This window comes from Protopterus annectens, chromosome 5.part1, assembly GCF_019279795.1.
Source record: "Protopterus annectens isolate FY-2018-M chromosome 5.part1, PAN1.0, whole genome shotgun sequence".
Lineage (NCBI taxonomy): Eukaryota > Metazoa > Chordata > Ceratodontiformes > Protopteridae > Protopterus > Protopterus annectens.
In genome coordinates this window covers 350816385-350834934 of record NC_056736.1, presented here as the reverse complement: position 1 = coordinate 350834934, position 18550 = coordinate 350816385, and the positions used below count along the sequence as shown (strand labels likewise).

General features: G+C 43.1%; 1 protein-coding gene across 6 annotated transcripts in view; it reads right to left on the bottom strand.

Annotated features, from left to right (window-relative positions):
* ARAP1 (ArfGAP with RhoGAP domain, ankyrin repeat and PH domain 1) overlaps positions 1–18550 on the bottom strand; it is a 2759262-nt gene that overhangs the window by 372097 nt on the left and 2368615 nt on the right. For all 6 annotated transcript variants that reach the window (XM_044073028.1, XM_044073030.1, XM_044073029.1 and 3 more), the window contains one exon: positions 2178–2246. In XM_044073028.1, the coding sequence (XP_043928963.1) occupies positions 2178–2246 (69 nt within the window). The remainder of the gene's footprint in view (positions 1–2177; positions 2247–18550) is intronic.

Sequence of the window (18550 nt, the reverse complement as noted above, 5' to 3'; positions counted from 1 at the left end):
ACAGACCCCGGGAACTATCACCCTATAAGTCTGACTAGCTTGGTCTTCAAGGCTATGGAGCGCATCATCATGGAACTCATTAACAGAGACATTGGGAACCTCCAAACACTGGACCCTACCCAGTTCGGCTTTGTTAAGGGCAGATTATGCCTCCTAAACCTGGTGGACTTCTTTGAGACAGTTACCAAGGATATAGACGAGGGAAAGGTGGTACACACAGCCTACCTAGACCTCGCAAAGGCCTTTGACACCATTCTCTATTCTGGTATTATAGACAAGCTCACCAGCCTGAACATAAACCCCTATGTCACAAGATGGGTTGCCAACTGGCTCACGGACAGAACCCACATGGTGAGAACTGCGGGAGCTAGGTCCGACTCTAAACCGGTTACAAGTGGTGTTCCCCAGGGCTCAGTCCTAGGACGCCTCCTGTTTGGCATATACTTTTCAGAGGTACAGGTAAGCACAGGAGAACTATGGCTGACCAAGTTCGCAGACGACTGCAAACTAGGGGCTATAACTTACTCTCCGGCTGACACAGACATCCTCCAAAAGCGTCTCACTGAGACGGATACCTGGTGTCAAAATCATGGCCTCAAGCTAAATGCCAAAAAGTGTATAGTCATCCCCTTTGGAAAAAACAAAGTACCCACAAACTACCACATAGGTGGTAGATCCCTAAATATGGAAGATGTAATAAGGGATCTTGGGACCCAAGTAGATAGTAATCTCTCCTTTGATAATCACATTGCCAAAGTGATTAGTAAATCCTTCTATGTGGCCCACCTAATCACAAAAGGGTTTGCATCCACATCAAAAAAGGTTATTGTGCCCCCTCTACTCATCACTCATCAGACCCATCATAAAGTACAACGCCCCATTTGGGATGTGCCTTACAAGACACCTGCAACAGCTGGAAAGACCACAGAAGTACCTCACCAAGAGGATCACTGGCCTCAAACAGATGCCCTATGCAGCTCGACTGAAGAAACTCCAGCTGTACTCGGTTACATACCGCCTACTCAGAGGTGATCTCTGCCTGACATACAAGGCCATGTCCAACTCAGAAATGATGGACATGTTCCACCTAAAGAAAACCATATCCCCTCAAACCACACGTTCTAGGGATCTAAACCTCACTACAGCAATAAATAGGACATGCTGGAGGAACAGATTCCTGTCCCAGAGACTTCCCATGCTTTGGAACAAGATTCCAATCTACATTAGGCAGAGCTCCTCGCTAAGACTCTTCAAGAGAAACCTTGACGAGTGGATGGGAAAAAAAAAGTTTACCCCGGGGATCACTTCAGTGGCTCTGCTGGACAGAGGCACAGGGAACTAATCTAAGGGGGCGGTGAAAGCCAACACATTCTGGCTAGGCTTATAAATGCCTTCGGGCAGACAGCCTAGTACCTACCTAAGACCACATATGATCATTTGGCACTAAAGGTAGAAAGGACAAGTTATGTGGTAAATGCAGCAAAATTACAAGGTAGGTAGATTACAAATGTATCATTTACTGTTAGTAGTAGGTACTATTATTCCATGTTATCAAGAGCTTTGAGTGTCAAATGTGAGGACAGTTAGAGAGAATTCCTACTGTATGTGATTAGGAAAGGCATTCTGAAAAGAAGAGCTTGTGTTGACAAGTGTCTGCTGCCATATTTAATTCTGATACCTGAGAAAGGAAGTCCCAGGAGGATGGTGAATCTCAAAGGTCTGTCTGTTGGAAATTTAGGTATCTGTCTCCCTGCTTGGCTTGGCAAACAAGAATAACCATCTCATGTACCCAGAGGGAATCCTGAGTAAATGCTAAGGCTGCACTGCTAAATAGTGATGCCACTCCACCTACTAATGCAAAAAACAGTACCTCATGTAAAGCTGCCAATAAAGTTTGAAATGAGAAACATTACCACTGCATGCTGAAGTATTTCCAGATGGATGAGTTACACAGTTGGGGTGTAGAGCATTTTGGTTCTGTGTATATTGCACAACAGAACAGTTTAACTGCATTACTCCTTTACCTAGCAAACACAGCCACTAATCAGATGGGACTTAAACACAGCATTAAATGCTGCCAACTGGTGGAATAGATGTGCCCTGATATTATTATTATTATAAAATCAAGATTATGTGATCAGATAGAATTCTATAATCAGTGTTCTGACATGCCTCACCTTAATGTGTTGTTCATTGTCTGCCTTCTTCTCTTCCAAATAAATTGTGCAAATAAAATCACCAGCTTGCTGCAAAAAAGGGAAAATAAAGGAAATGGCAAGTGAGAATCAAACATTTATAAAGTTTCAGCAAATAAAAAACAGAGTGAATAGAATGACACCAACATGTGTTAATGGTTGCAATTCATATTATCGTAATTTGTAACTAAAGCCTATAACATCATGGGACTGTAAAGAGGAGAATTCCCCTTCATCACGCTCAAAGGACAGGAGAAACACAGGGCCACTATCACATGCTGTAAGTAATGGTGAGACGACAATGCAAATTCTTAAGATTAAACAGATGCACAGGAATGGTAAAGGAGGTACGACATCAGTGGGAGGGGGTGCAGCACTTTTATTTATTTACTTATTTATTTATTTACTAACTTCTTTGTCAATATTTTGCTAACTGGGTTAATCCTTCTGGACAGAGCTATTTACAGTGGACAGCCAGGAGAAAAAAATGTCCTATCAGTGCGGGCAATACAGTAAATGGACCACAAATTCATACAACATTTAGACTATAAATTCTAAACCCATTTGGTATCACAACAGCATATTACATGAACATCGTACTCTGGATCAATAACTGCAATATTCATTCTAAGCAAACCAATACACAGGATCACATCCACTGCCATACAAAGTTATTAACTAATTGCAGAATGAAAAAGCATGTTTCTTGAGCACATTTATAGAATTAGTTCCTTGAATATAGTTTTAATGATTTTAGCATGATGTGAAATCTATGCATCACAGGGCATACAGTGGGTCACCAGGCAATTCAGTAACAGATACTTAATATGTATCCTTGTTAGTGACTTAGGACAGTGAACATGTTTGAAGCATAGTTCAGGCATAAACTCAATCCATTCTTGATAGAAAAATTAGAAAGATATCACAGCAAAGAGACAGCATCCATTGGGCTCACAGACATTGTAGACAATTTGCATTTTTTCAATGCTTTGTGGCTGGTAGTTGGAGAGAGAGTGTATTACAACTGTTTGCAATGTAGCTGTCTTCATCTCTTAATAATAAGTTCATATTACAATGAGAGAGCAAGCCTTCTCGAGTGCGTGATTTGTCAAACAGCAAATCTAGATGGAGAACTTTGCATATTAGAAGTACAGCATTACTCCAACAAAGCACCATATAAAGGCATCACAGTGCTTTGCTTTCTATGGAAAAAGTACAGTTGTGTACCTACCATAAATGTAGATGTTTGAGTGAATTCACTGTTGCAGTCATTACACTTGGGTTATCCTGCTGGCAGGCTACCCGCAGTCGGCCTGAATTCCAAAGTCCTGGTCCGGCGTTGGTTGCTGTCACCTCTTCCTTGACGTCAGTGCGCCAGGGATATAAAAGATGCAGCCGACGCCATTTTCTTCAGTTTTTCTTGCCCCAGATGTCAGGTGCCCCCAAAAGTGTAGGCTAAAAATTCTGCTCATAAATAACATGCAGTAACATAAACATTGCCTTCATCTACAAGCAAATACACCACATAGGTTGTATAGAACAGAGAAGTACAGATAAGTCCCAGCAATGAAAGGGGGATGGTGGGAGGGTAACCTGGACTGCAACAGTGAATACACTCGAACATCTACATTTATGGTAGGTACACAAATGTAGTATGTTCATGTTTCACTGTTGCAGTCATTACACTTGGGTTGAATCCCAAAGCTGAGGTTGGAAGGCTGGGCCTAAATAGAATTAGGAGTGGCTATGAGGCCCTGCAGAACTGCAGTGGCAAAGCCTGCTCTGGATTTAGAATAAAGAGGTAAGTGGTAGTGCTTTGTAAAAGTGTGCACTGAAGTCCAAGTTGCAGCCTCCAAAATGTCCTTGGTTGGTACTCCTCTGAGGAAGGCTGCTGAAGTGGCTGCTGCTCTAGTTGAATATAGCCTAATGCCCTTAGGCATTGATTTGCCATGTTGTGAATAGCAGAAACGAATGCAGTGGCCTATCCATTTTGAAATAGTCTGCTTTGAAATAGCTTTTCCTTGCGATCCTGCAGCATATGCCACTAAGAGTTGCTCAGTCTTTCTGAAAGCTTTAGTTTTGTCCAAGTAAAAGTGTAGCTGTCTGTGTATGTCCAAAGAATAGAGAAGTCTCTCCCTCTTATTCTGTGGGTTTGGATAAAAGGTAGGCAAATGAATGGTTTGGTTGAGAGCCACACTAGACACTACCTTAGGCATAAATGTTGGGTTTGTCCTTAGAGAAACCCTGTCCGGATAGAAAATAATAAAAGGTTCCACAGCCATTAGTGCCTGTAACTCTGAGACTTTTCTTGCTGAAGTTATTGCTAGGAGCTGAGCTGTGGAGCTGAGCTGTTTTCTATGATAAGTATTTTATCTCTGCTGTATTGGCTGGCTCAAAAGGAGGCAGTGTGAGTTTTTCCAACACAAAATTGAGGTCCCATGCAGGTATTGGAGCTCTCCTTGGAGGTCTTATGTTTTTGGCCCCTCTGAGATACTGCCTTAGCAGTGGATGTGAAAAAATAGGTGGGTCCGTATTGTAATGAGCTGAAATGGCAGAGGCATGGATCTTAATTGATGAAAAGGATAGGCCTTTGTCCAGCATCTTAGTTAGGTATTGTAAAATCTGAGGAATATTTGGTACAAGTGTGTCCATTCCTTGTGCCTGGTTCCAAGCACAGAATCTCTTCCATTTTTCTGCATAAGATTTTCTGGTGCTGGGCCTCCTGGCCTCCAAAATAACATCCATAACTGCTTTAGAAAGAGGTGTATTCTGAATGGTTACATTATCCGCCATGCAGCTAGATTTAGGGTTCTGAGTTGGCTGTGCAGGATCTGATTGTTTTGTTGGGTCAGCAAATGAGGAATTTGAGGTAATGTCCAGGCTGGGCCTTGAGACAAGCTCTTTAGGATTGGGTACCAGTGCTGGCATGACCAGTCTGGGGCAATCAGTATCATTTTTGGCTTCTCCTGTCTGACCTTTAGGAGTACCTTGGGGAGGAGAGGCAGTGGAGGAAAAGCATATACTGTAAGGGTTTTCCAGCTGAATGACAGGGCGTCCACTTTCCATGCTTGTTTGTGATAAGTCCTTGTGCAGAATCTCTGTAGCTGGCAGTTGTGAGGGGAGGCAAATAAGTCTATGTCTGGGCATCCCCATTTTCTTGTTATCATGCTGAAGATTTGTGGATCCAGTTTCCACTCTTGAGGATCCATGAGGTTTCTGCTTAGTTCGTTTGCCAGAGTATTTGTCTTTCCTGGCAGGAATTGTGCTTGCAGGTGTACTTGATAAGTCAATGCTGTGTTCCACAAAGTCATGGCTTGTCTGCAGAGGGGGTAGGAATGTGTGCCTCCTTGCTTGTTTATGTACCACATGACTGTAGTATTATGTACCACATGACTGTAGTATTGTCCGTCTTTATCAGCAGTTGTCCTGGATGAAGTAGATCCTTGAAGGATGTCAGGGCATTCTGTACAGCTAGCATCTCTTTTTGATTGATATGAAGATGCATTTGGCTTGCGGGCCATGTGCCTTGAATACATTTTCCTGCCATGTGGGCCCCCCAGGCATAATCTGATGCATCTGTTGTTAATGTCTGCCTGGCTGTGGGTAAAGTAAATGGCTGTCCCTTGTTGTGGTGACAGGCTTGTGCCCACCATCAAAACTCCTGTTGCAGGCAGGGAATGAGGGTAATTAATGTTTCCAGGCTGTGACAATGTTGAGTCCAAACACTTTTTAGATACCATTGTAGTTGCCTCATATGCAGTCTTGCATATGGAATTAGTAGAATGAAGGATGCCATAAAGCCCAAAGCCTGCAGAATTTTTCTTGCAGATAACTGGGTCTTTGTTGCCATTATTTCGAAGTAAAAAGTCAGTTGCCTTTGTTTGTCTGGCGTGAGATAAGCCATCTGGGCAGTTGTATTTAAGCTTGCACCCAGGAATATTACTGAGAGGGTACCAGTTTTGATTTCTTTTCGTTCACTGTGTACCCTAGGCAAATTAGTAATCTTTTTACAAACGCCAGATGCTTCAGTAGAATGTCCTTGTTCTCTGCTTGAATAAGGCAGTCGTCCAAGTAAGGATATATTTGTATTCCTCTTTGTCTGCAAAATGCAATTACTGGTGCCAGGCATTTTGTGAAGACTCTGGGTGCAGTAGATAAGCCAAAGGGCAGTGCAGAGAATTGGTAGTGCATTGAGCCAGCTATGAATCTGAGGTATCTTCTGCAAGATTGTCTGATTGGGACATGCAGGTATGCCTCTTTGAGGTCCAAAGTTACAAGCCAAGCCTTCTTGCACAGCATAGGCAGAAGCTGTTGCAGAGCCAACATTTTGAATTTTGGAACATCCAGAAAAGTGTTTAGAATAGACAGGTCCAGTGTTGGTCTCCAGGCTTTGTCCTTTCTGGGTACCAATAAAAGTCTTGAGTAAAATCCTGGTCCCTGCTCTTGCTGTGGTACTCGCTGAATAGCCCTCATGTCAATGAGGGATGAAACTTGCTTTTGTGCCTCTGCCCATTGATTGTATGGCAGGTCTGGCATACCTTTTGTCTTTGGAAGGGTGTGAAAGTGGAACCTGTAGCCCTGAGACACTATATTCAAGACCCATTTGTCCTGGGTGATCATGTGCCAATTTTGTGAAAAAAGTGCTAGCTTTCCCCCTAAGGGTGCTGCCAAAAGATAAGTGTTTGGCGTTGGCAGAGGAAAGTCATTGGGACCGTTTCCTGTATGGCTTTGATTTGTCTTCTCCGCTTTTGGAGGTAGAAGCACCCCATTGTTTAGGCCTGTATGAGCCTTGGGGCTGGGATCTGCCTCTAGGGCATCTGTATCTGCCTCTTTGTGGCCTGTCTGATGCTGGAAAGGACCAATTCTTAGAAGGCCAGTTCCTGCTAAATCTGGGTGCTGTACCTGTTGGAAACCCTTAACTGTCTGCATAGATTTCGCTTTATCCTCCATTTTCTTCAACACCCCTTCTGCCTTAACACCAAAGTATCATGCTGTGATGGAGCATCCAATAATTTTGCTTTAACACGATCAGGCATGCCTTCTAATGACAGAACCCATGACAGGGGCCCTGTAAGAGGCCTCCAGTGAATCAAAACCACATTGCAAAGTATGCTTTCCCACTTGTTCAGCTGCATGCAATAAATCCTGCATTTCCTTGTTATCAGAACATTCAGAATTTGTCAACATTTTCTGTTTTAGCAGTGACATTAAGTATTGCTGATATTTAAGAATATGAAACTGACAATTTATAGCCCTTACAGCCAAGGTAGCAGAATACAGCAGTGATGGTGCTGCGGTAGCGTTGTCACCTCACAGTAAGATGCTGTCCGGTTCGATTCTCAGCTGGAGCGTCTTCTGCGTGGAGACATGCGTGAATGGGCGTACCTTCATTGAAGGTTGTGCGTCAGGCCTGGCAAGCCGGTACGTAAAAATCAACTGCCAATCATTAGCGGACCAGAGTTCCGCTGTAGCGACCCCTAACCGGGAAAAGCTGAAAGACACAAACAAGCCAAGGTAGCAGAAGTGTAAACTTTTTTCTCCCATCTGTCCAGTGCCCTAGAATCCCTATCAGAGGGGACAGGGTTTTTTGCAGTGGAAGCCTTAACCCCTTTGGGACCCTGAGATATAGTTTCTGTGTCAGCAGCAGGGTTTTTATATAGAAATTTATGAGAGTCTGGAACCCTGAAGTATCTGTCTGTCTTAACAGGTGCAGGGGGTAAAGAGTCAGGAGACAGGCCGGACACTGAAAATACATAATCTACAATGTCTAGAACAGGTGGAATAGCAAGAGGTCTGTGCTGAGGTAGTAAAATCTGTGCTGAGGTAGTAAAAGAAAGTCTCTGAGCCTTTTCTTAGATTCTGTGTAATCTTGGCTCTCCCAGTGAAAATGCTTCCTCATGGTATGCAGGGTTTCCCCAAAAGAATAATCCTCAGGAGGAGAGGCTGAAGGAATGGATTCTTCAGCATCAGAATCCTCATAGGGAGGAAGACAGTATCCCTGTTCAGAAGAGGAGTCAGAGGAAATGGAAACCTAATCAGAAGAGTCATATTCTGTCTCTTGCCTAGGCCTCTTATCAGGAGGGGGATGGGAACCCCTGATCAAAGTAATTAGGTCTTCGGCCATTTTAAGCATCTGTTTCTTAGGCATGGAAGTCTGTCCAGGAGAATGCTGTACTTGTTTCTTTGTCTTTAGAGCTGCTTTAGTCTTTGCCTTTGAAACTAAGGTTTGCTTGACATATAACTGTGTAGGTCTGAAAACACTCTCAGAAGCCGATGCCTGCTCAGCAGCTCCGGACCCCTCTGAGGGAATAGTTTCCAAGTGTCATATACCTTGAGTATCCAGAGGCCTAGTCGGTTCAACGTGGGAGTCGGAAGCGGCCTGTGGCTCTGAGGTAGCAGGCATCAGGGGCTGCGAAAGCACCTCACTGAGAACTGGCGAACCAGCGACTGGCCTAGCGGAGGCCTCGTCATCGGTTTTGGACCTCGGATGCCTGTCCTTTTCCTTGCATTTTTTATAAACTCCAGCCGTTGGCTGTTCCGACGGCATTATATAATTAAATCTTCAGCCAAAGTAATGAAAGGCAAAATTGTACCGACGCTTAATAGTGCGTTGGTTAAATCGACAGCTAGTAATGTTGTGGTCTGGGCGTAGGCAAGGAATACAGTAAGAATGAAAATCCTTATGAGGTATTTGCTTGCCACAAGAAATACAATTGTTAACTTTTTCTGACATCGGTCTGGAGCAAGAAAAAAGTTTCCCCAATGGGGTACTTAGCTTTAATGAAGACTTCGGATCTGAAATTCGATTTGAAAATCTCAGGAGTTGGCCGACCGGCACTTGCGAACTGCTTTTGCTTCGGGCACCGCGCGGCAAGAAAGACTGAAGAAAATGGCATCGGCTGCATTTTTTTATACCCCTGGCACACTGATGTCAGGGAAGAGGTGACAGCAACCAACGCTGGACCAGGACTTTGAAATTCAGGCCGACTGCGGGTAGCCTGCTAGCAGGATAACCCAAGTGTAATGACTGCAACAGTGAAACACGATGAATGTTTATAGTTACCTCTATACCTCTGCCTGAATGTGGTCACTGCAGAAGGAAAACCATCCTTAACTCAGGTGTAGCAATCTCAAAAACAACCGAATAAAGTAAGGAGTATAGGGATCATAGCTCCTTTCTTAGGTGTGCAGAGAGCTTTACACCCACAAAAGCATTTACAAGTGAAGTGTTGTATAACTGACGCTTTGGACCATTTTATTTTTCCAAAATGGAATATGTACAACTATCTATCAGACTGACATCTTGGAGACAGTTTGTGCAGTACATGAAGGACAAATGTACACAAATCAAAACAAACAATATTACAACTGTGGTCTACATCTACATACTTGTGGCATTAACTTCCAAGACTATATGTATATGCTCTACATATTCAGGACTTTCAAAATACAATTTCTGTGACTGGTGGTGAGGTAACAGAAGAGAGCATCGTTGGAAGGCCCACCAAAGTGGTCCAAAGTAGGTGTTACAGTTGCTAAGGTCAGCCCTGCATACTTAATCATGTCAGAGCTTTATATTTTCTACACCTTTGTTTGGGGATGGGATCTTACTTCGTTGTGCTTTTTGTCCCTTTCATCATATGGACCTTAGAATCACAAAGAAGTTTTTGACGTTTAGATTTAAACTCCTTACTTGCCATATTCCATGACATAAATTTGGATCAGTTGTGGGGTTTGATTTCCATGTAAAAGCCTGAAAGAGGAAAAGCTGGGTGACAGCCATAAATATGATGCAATACTGATCGACACTCAAAGTGTGACCAAAAAGTTACAATTACTGTGGTTGGTATAAGGACATCAGGATTGTTGTACCTTAAATAATTTCTCTTTCTCCAAGGTACAGTGATCTTAAAGTTAGTATATAAAGGTAGAAGCAGAACAGGGGATATAGCTGTACAAACTGGGCCTTCAGGAGTGAAGCCCCCATGCAAAAATGCTTGCAAAGTGTTTTGTTAAGTTTTGCATTTCTGTGTTGTCAATCAGGGTTTTATGATCACATTTTTAGTGTCACTACTACAGCTCTCTTCTGTCATGGGGTCACGTTGTCATCTACTAATCTTTGTAAGACAACTAGTTTATTTTAGCTAGTGTCCCACAACAGTGTTGCTTGAGGCTAAATGCAAATCCAGCAATCCTACACTTTGCAGAAGTGATTTTATTGGATGAGTGATTGGACAGGTTACCCATGATAATGCTACAGTATAATATTTTAGGCAGTTAGTTGTACGGCCTTTGCAAGGGAAGGAAAAGAGGGATGGCTGTTGCAGGTGCAAAAAGTTATACAGTTGTGGGCATTATCGGCACTATAGTATAGGCACTGATTGATTTCTGATGTGTCCCTCAAGCCCCTTCATCTGTCCATCTGGCTTGTTCCTTCTCCAGGAAGACAAGAGCCATATAGCTCTTTTGATTCTCCTAGGAAAGTACAGTTGTGTACACTTACCATAAATGTAGATGTTCGAGTGTATTCACTGTTGCAGTCATTACATTTGGGTAATCTGCTGGTAGGTTGCCCTCAGTTGGCCTGAATAACAAAGCCTTGGGTCCTGCATTGGTTGCTGTCTCCTCTTCCATGACGTCAGGTCATCAGGGGTATAAAACATGCAGTCAACGCCATTTTAATCAGTTTTTCTTGCCCCAGATGTCAGGGGCCCCCCAAATGGGGAGCAAAAATATGTATATATAACCATAAATATATAAATGCACTTTAGAACACATAAAATTTACCTTCAACTAAAAGCAAATACACCACAAAGGCTTTTGAGCATAGTGAAGGAAAGAAAAGGTATAGAAAGGGGGCTGGCGGGTGGGTAATCCGGACTGCAACAGTGAATACATTCGAACATCTACATTTATGGTAAGTGTACACAACTGTACTATGTTCTTCATGTTTCACTGTTGCAGCCATTACATTTGGGTAGAATCCCAAAGCTATAGATGGGAGGATGGAGCTAAACAGCATTAAGAGCAGCTATAAGGCCCTGCAGGACTGCAGTGGCAAAGCCTGCCCTGGATTTAGAAAAGAGAGGTAAGTGGTAATGCTTTGTGAATGTATGAACTGAGCTCCAAGTAGCAGCTTCTAGAATGTCTCTGGTAGGGACCCCTCTGAGAAAAGCTGCTGAAGTAGAGGCAGCCCTGGTGGAATGGGATCTGATCCCCTTGGGCACAGGTTTACCATGGTGCAAGTAGCAGAAATGAATGCAATGGCTTATCCATTTAGAAATAGTCTGCTTTGATATAGCCTTCTCCTCTGATCCTGCAGCAAATGCCACCAGTAGTTGCTCAGACTTTCTTAGAGATTTTGTCCTGTTTAAGTAGAATCTTAGTTGTCTGCGTGCATCCAATGAATGCAGAATCCACTCCCTCTTGTTCTGCGGATTTGGGAAAAAAGTTGGCAGGTGAATGGGCTGGTTAAGAGCCACACTGGACACCACCTTAGGCATAAAAGAAGGACTGGTCCTGAGGGCCATCCTGTTCGGGTAAAATATAATAAAAGGCTCCACTGCGATGAGAGCCTGTAGTTCTGAAACCCTTCTAGCTGAAGTGACTGCCAAAAGAAAGGCTGTCTTCCAAGAAAGAAATTTTATATCCGCAGTATCTGCTAGTTCAAAAGGAGGTAGGGTGAGTTTTTCCAGCACAAAATTGAGGTCCCATGCAGTCTTCTGGGAGGCCTTAAATTTTTGGCCCCTCTGAGGTACTGTTTTAGCAGGGGATGAGAAAAGAGGGGAGGCTCTGTGTTGTAATGAGCCGAGATGTCAGAGGCATGTATTTGTATAGAAGAAAAAGATAGGCCCTTGTGAAGCATCTCAGTTAAGTATTGCAAAATCTGAGGAATGTTGGGCTTTGCTGTGTCTATTCCTTGTGCTTGGCTCCAAGCACAGAATATCTCTTCCATTTATCAGCATAAGATTTTCTAGTACTAGGCCTTCTCACCTCCAAAATGACATCCATCACAGGTTTACTGAGAGATGTGGTTGGTGAAATTAGTTGATTAGCCTTGCTGCAAGATTCAGAGTTTGTAGCTGAGTGTGCAGAATTTGATAGTTCTGCTGAGACAATAGGTGAGGTGCTTGAGGCAAGTACCATGGAGGAAGGTGTGACATATTCCTTAGAAGCAGGTACCAGTGTTGGTGAGGCCAGTCCGGAGCAATTAGAATAATTTTTGTTTTTTCCTGTCTGACTTTTAGTAAGACCTTGGAGAGTAGAGGCAGAGGAGGAAAGTTTTTTCCAGCTGAAGGATACAGCATCCACTTTCCATGCTTTTTTGTGATGAGTTCTTGTGCAGAATTTGTCCAACTGATAGTTTTGGGGAGAGGCAAACAGATCTATGTCTGGGCTTCCCCATTCTTGTGTTAAGATTTGAGGATCCAGTTTCCATTTGTGCGGGTCCATAAGATTTCTGCTTAGATCGTCTGCCAGAGTATTTTGCTTTCCTGGCAGGAATTGAGCTTGAAGATGTATTTGGTAAGTCAAGGCTGTGTTCCACAAGGCCATGGCTAGTCTGCAAAGGGGGTAGGAGTGGGTACCACCCTGCTTGTATATGTACCACATAACTGTGGTGTTGCCTGTCTTTATCAGTAGTTGTCCTGGATGAAGGAAGTCCTTGAAGGCTGTCAGAGCATTCTGAACAGCTAGCATTTCTTTCTGGTTGATATGTAGATGTATTTGGTTTGGGCTCCATTTGTCCTGAATACATCGCCCTGCCAGATGGGCCCCCCCAAGCATAGTCTGATGCGTCTGTAGTTAGGGTTTGGGTGGCAGGAGGTAGAGTGAATGACTGTCCCTTGTTCTGGTGACATGCCTCTGCCCACCAAAGAAACTCCTGTTGCAGGCAGGGAATGAGAGAAATCATTGTTTCCAGGCTGTGACAATGTTGACTCCGTAAGCTTTTTAGACACCATTGAAGTTTCCTCATATGCAGTCTTGCATATGGGATTAGTAGAATGCAGGATGTCATGAACCCCAAAGCCTGCAGAATTTGTCTTGCAGATAGCTGGGTTTTTGTTGCCACTTGTTTGAAGTATGTTGTCAATTGAATTTGTTTGTCTGGCATGAGGTAAGCCATCTGAGCAGTTGTATTCAAGCTTGCACCCAGGAATGTAATTATTTGAGAGGTTACCAGTTGTGATTTCTTTTTGTTTATGGTGTACCCTAAGAATGCTAGAAGCCTTTTTACAAATGCCAGATGCTGAAGAAGTGTGTCCTTGTCCTGTGCCTGAAAGAGACAATCATCCAGGTAAGGATAAATTTGAATGTTTCTTTGTCTGCAAAATGCAATTACTGGTGCCAGGCACTTTGTAAAGACCCTGGGCACAGTAGATAAGCCAAAGGGCAGTGCAGGGAATTGGTAATGCAAAAAAACTGCTTTGAAGTGGAGGTAACATCTGCAGTATTCCCTTATTGGGATATGCAGGTATGCCTCTTTTAAGTCTAGAGTTACCAACCAGGCATTCTTGCCTAGCATAGGCAGTCGCTGTTGTAAAGTTAGCATTTTGAATTTTGGAATGTCCAGGAACATATTTAGAATTGATAAGTCCAGAACTGGATGCCATGATTTGTCTTTTCTGGGTACCAGGAAAAGTCTTGAATAAAATCCTTGTCCTTTTTCCTTTTCTGGCACTGGTTGAATAGCCCCCATATCCGTGAGGGACATAACTTGTTTCTGGGACTATGCCCACTGGTTTGGTGGCAGATCTGGCCATCCGTTTGGAATTGGCAACATGTGGAAATGAAATGTATACCCCTGGGATACTATGTTTAATACCCACTTGTCCTGGGTAATTAAATGCCAATTTTGAGCATGAAGTGCTAGCTTTCCCCTCAAGGAGGGCTGCCAAAAGATAAGTGCTTGGAGATGGCAGAGGAAAGTCATTGAGACTGTTTACTGTAGGGTTGTGCTTTGTTACCTCCTGATTTGGAGGTGGAGGCATCCCATTGCTTTGACCTGTAAGATCCTTGTGATTGAAATCTGGAGCCTTTGGAGCATCTGGGTTTGCACTGAGTGGCTCTGTTGGACACAGGAACGGACCAATTCTTAGTAGGCCAGTGTCTACTGAACCTGGGTGGCTGCACTTGCAAGAAATCTTTTACAGTTTGCATAGATTTAGCTTTGTCTTCCATTTTCTTTAAAACCTCTTCTGCCTTATTACCAAACAGACTGTACTGCTGTAAAGGGGCATCCAACAACTTAGCTTTAACATGATCAGGCAGATTTTGCTCCTTGAGCCAGGCATGCCTTCTTATCACAGATCCAGTTACGGTGGCCCTGCAAGAGACTTCCAAAGAATCAAAACCACATTGCAAACTATGCTTTCCAACTTGTTCTGCTGAATGCAATAAATCCTGTAACTCTTTATTTTCCACACAATCAGAGATCAACATCATTTTCTGTTTCAGTAAGCCAATAACATGCTGTTGATATTTAAGCATATTAAACTGGCAGTTTAAAGCCCTGATTGCCAAGGTTGCAGATGTATAAACCTTCTTTCCCCATCCATCCAGCGCCCAGGAATCTCTATCAGAAGGGGTAGGATTTTTGGCTGTAGAAGCCTTAACACCCTTGGGACCCTGAGAAATAGTTTCAGGGTCTGCAGCAGGATTTTTGAAAATAAATTTGTGTCAGGAACCCTGTAATGTCTGTCTGGCTTATTAGGAGCCGGAGACAGGGAATCAGGAGCCATGCTTGATTCCAAGAACACATCATCAACAATGTCTAATACAGGAGGTACTGACAAAGGCCTATGCTGAGGAAGGAGAAGAAAATCCCTAAGCCTCTTTTTAGATTCTGAGAAGTCCTGACTCTCCCAGTGAAAATGTACCCTTAAAGTATGCAAAGTCTCTCCAAAAGAGTAATCCTCAGGAGGAGAAGGAGAAGGGATGGATTCCTCTGCATCAGAGTCCTCATAAGGTGGAATATAAAATTCCTGATCAGAAGAAATGGAAACCTGATCTGAAGATTCATAATCAGTGCCTTGCCTAGGCCTCTTAGCAGGGAGGGGGGGTTGGGAACCACTGATCAAGGTAATTAAATCCTCAACCATTTTGATTATTTGTTTTTTAGGCATAGGGGCCTGAGCACGTGGCTCATGCATCAGTTTTTTAGCCATAGAAGTTGGTTTTGGCCTTGTTTTTGATGATGGTGTCAGTTTATTATACAAATGTTGAGGTGTTGAGGCCTGAAAACACCCTCAGAAGCTGGTGCCTGCTCAGCGGCTCTGGACCCATCCAAGGGAGAGACATCCGCGGGTTCAATACTTGCAGAATCTCGCGGCATACCGGACTCAGAATGGGTCTTGGTAGAGGCCTGCGACTCAAAAGTAGCGGGCATCAGTGGCTGCGAAAGCGCCTCACTGAGTACCGGTGAACCGGCGACTGGCTTAGGAGAAGCTTTGTCGTCGGTTTTGGACCTTGACGGTCTGTCTCTGTCTTTTTCCTTGCGTTTTTTGTGAACTCTGGTAGTTGGATTGCTAACCGACAACATTTCAGGATAGTTAAATCTTGAACCAAAATATTTAGAAGCAAAAATATACCAACGCTTAATAGTGCATTGGTTAAATTTAGCACAAAACCGACAGCAAGGCACGTTGTGATCAGGGCCTAGGCAAGGAATACAGTACAAATGAAAATCCTTATGAGGTATTTGCTTCCCACAAGTAATACAATTACTAACTTTTACTGACATCGGTAAGGAGCAAGACAAATTTCCCCAACGGGGTACTTAGCTTTAGTTTGAAGACTTTGGTTCTGAAACTCGAAAACAATAATTTCAGGAGTCGGCCGACCAGCACTTGTGAACTGCTTCTGCTTTGGGCACAGTGCGGCAAGAAAGACTGATTAAAATGGCATCGGCTGCATGTTTTATACCCCTGATGACCTGACGTCATGGAAGAGGAGACAGCAACCAACACAGGATCCAAGACTTTGTTACTCAGGCCAACTGAGGGCAACCTGCCAGCAGATTACCCAAATGTAATGACTGCAACAGTGAAACACGAAGAACATCAGCTAGTTTATTCCTTCTGGGGGGGTGAAGCACTAGCAGCACTGGTGATGCCATCATCCCATTCAGGGAATTTTAAGTTAGCATTACCAAGCCCCTTTTTTACATCTATGGCATCTCAAGGGAGGATTATGTGCAATGGGCAAAAATACAAGGGCATAAGTGTATGAAGGTATGCCTCCCTAAATATTATGCACCTTGTGAAGCTGAGCACGTGTGTGTGTGTGTGTGTGTGTGTGTGTGTGTGTGTGTGTGTGTGTGTGTGTGTGTGTGTGTGTGTGTGCGTGTGTGTGTGTGTGTGTGACTGAGCAACTGTAGGAATTCTGGTACAATCAGGGATTTTAACCACAGAGTCATCACTCCAAGCATGCATCCCTCAGTGCTCCACTGAGACAGAGGAAAGTAGGCTTTGCCTCATCATCCTGTTTGGATACAGGACATCATTATTCTTTAACAAAAACTTTTCTAGGCTTAGAAAAGCCCTTCCAAGTCATTAGTCTAGTAACAATCTATGAATCGTAACAATCTATGAATTGTTCCTTCCTATCTCCAGCCAGCATCTCTGGTGCCCAAGCTGTTAACTGAACCCAAGTTATCTTGTTTTGTGCCACAGTCATGGCTTCATTCTTCTGAGTTAATGAAGTTGGCTACCTGCTTTGTGTTTCAGAGAGCAGATTAACAGTGACCATGACAAAAACCTTACAAAGTAATAATGCACGGGCCACAGTGGCTTGTTGTGAGCTGGAAGAACTGAGTTTAGCAAGAGTAGTGCCATGGTGCTCAAACTAGGTGAACGAGTCACTAATCGACTAAATTTCTAAATGGAGTCTGGAGCTGACTGCAATTAAATTAAGATCCAACTGTTAAGGATGGTATTGCATATTCTAAGACTGAATGAGAATTCCTTTTCCAGTAGTAAATCTTGCTTCAAGAGATGATAGTGTCAACATTTTGTTGCAGTTAGGAGTTTATTAAGCTTCACAGAAACAGTATACATATGTAAGATGAAAGGAAGCTGCTGACTGAGAATGGAAAAGACAATTATGTATTTACAATTAACAACTGATTAGTAGGAGTGCAGCCATCTTTAGTAACCTCTGGGACTAAGGCTGCAGGTGTTAGGACTGCTTGGCACTCTGAACTATCCCAAGCTGCAGCACACTTCTTCTCCATCCTATAATGCACTGGGCTAGTTCCCATCTTCAACTGCCAGGAAGCCATACAAAGGCTAAACAGAGTGAGGAAACAAACACCATGACACCAAAACTGGGAAAAATAGGTCAAGTTGTTAGCGAAGATGGCTCCACTCCTGCACATCATTTAAATCTGATAGGAGTGTAGCAACCATCCACAATCTCTACAGCAGCATCCCAAGCTTTTCTAGATGGCAGGTCCTACTTCAGAATACCCTGCAACACTGTGGCTCCAAAAGATACCCTGGACCTGAAATTTAAATCCAATGAATAGTGCCTTATAAAGGTGTTCAAGGCAGATCAAGTAGTGGCATCATGAATCTCATTCACCGAGGCATTACTCAAAAAGGCTTAGGGAATGCTCCAGCTCTGGAAGACTCAACTTTGGGAGACCAGACAACTACTTCTTATGATAGGTGTAGCAGAAATGAATGAAGAAAGCTGTGGAGAAAGCAGGATTTTGGAAACAGTTTCACCCAATGACCTAACATTAAAGGAAACAATGAGCAGTGATTGTTTCCTGATAGACTTGGTCCTGTCTAAACAAAAACATGACTGCCTATGAACATAAAGACATTGTAAAAAAGTACACCCTAGACTAGAACGCTGTGAGGAAAAAGGCAAGCAAGCGGATACTTTAGTTGAGACAGACTTCTGAAGTCATCTTTGGTACGAAGGAAGGATTTGATTGAACAGAAGACCAGACAGGCAGCATTAATGAAGAGGGCATGAAACCCAGATATTCACTTAGAAGAGGTAAGAGCAAACAGAAAAAGAAAAGTGTTCCAGTAAAAAAATAAAATAAAAAAAAATAAAAAAAATAAGCTTCACTGAAGTGCCGATTTCAAAAGGAACACAGGACCACATTTGCAAAACAAAATAATACAAAAGAGGAAACAGCTCATATAACAGAGTTTACAATGGAAAGGTGCCTTTCAGAAAGGTATCATATCATTGCATTGAAGGCCAGAACAACTGTCTTAGCCTAATGAAGATTAGAGATGGTAGTCAACTGGACTTTGACAAAAGAAAAAACTTAATCAAAAATGTTTGCAAGCCTTTTCAACATAGCCAAACAGGATCAGAAAAGTGGAGTAACCCCA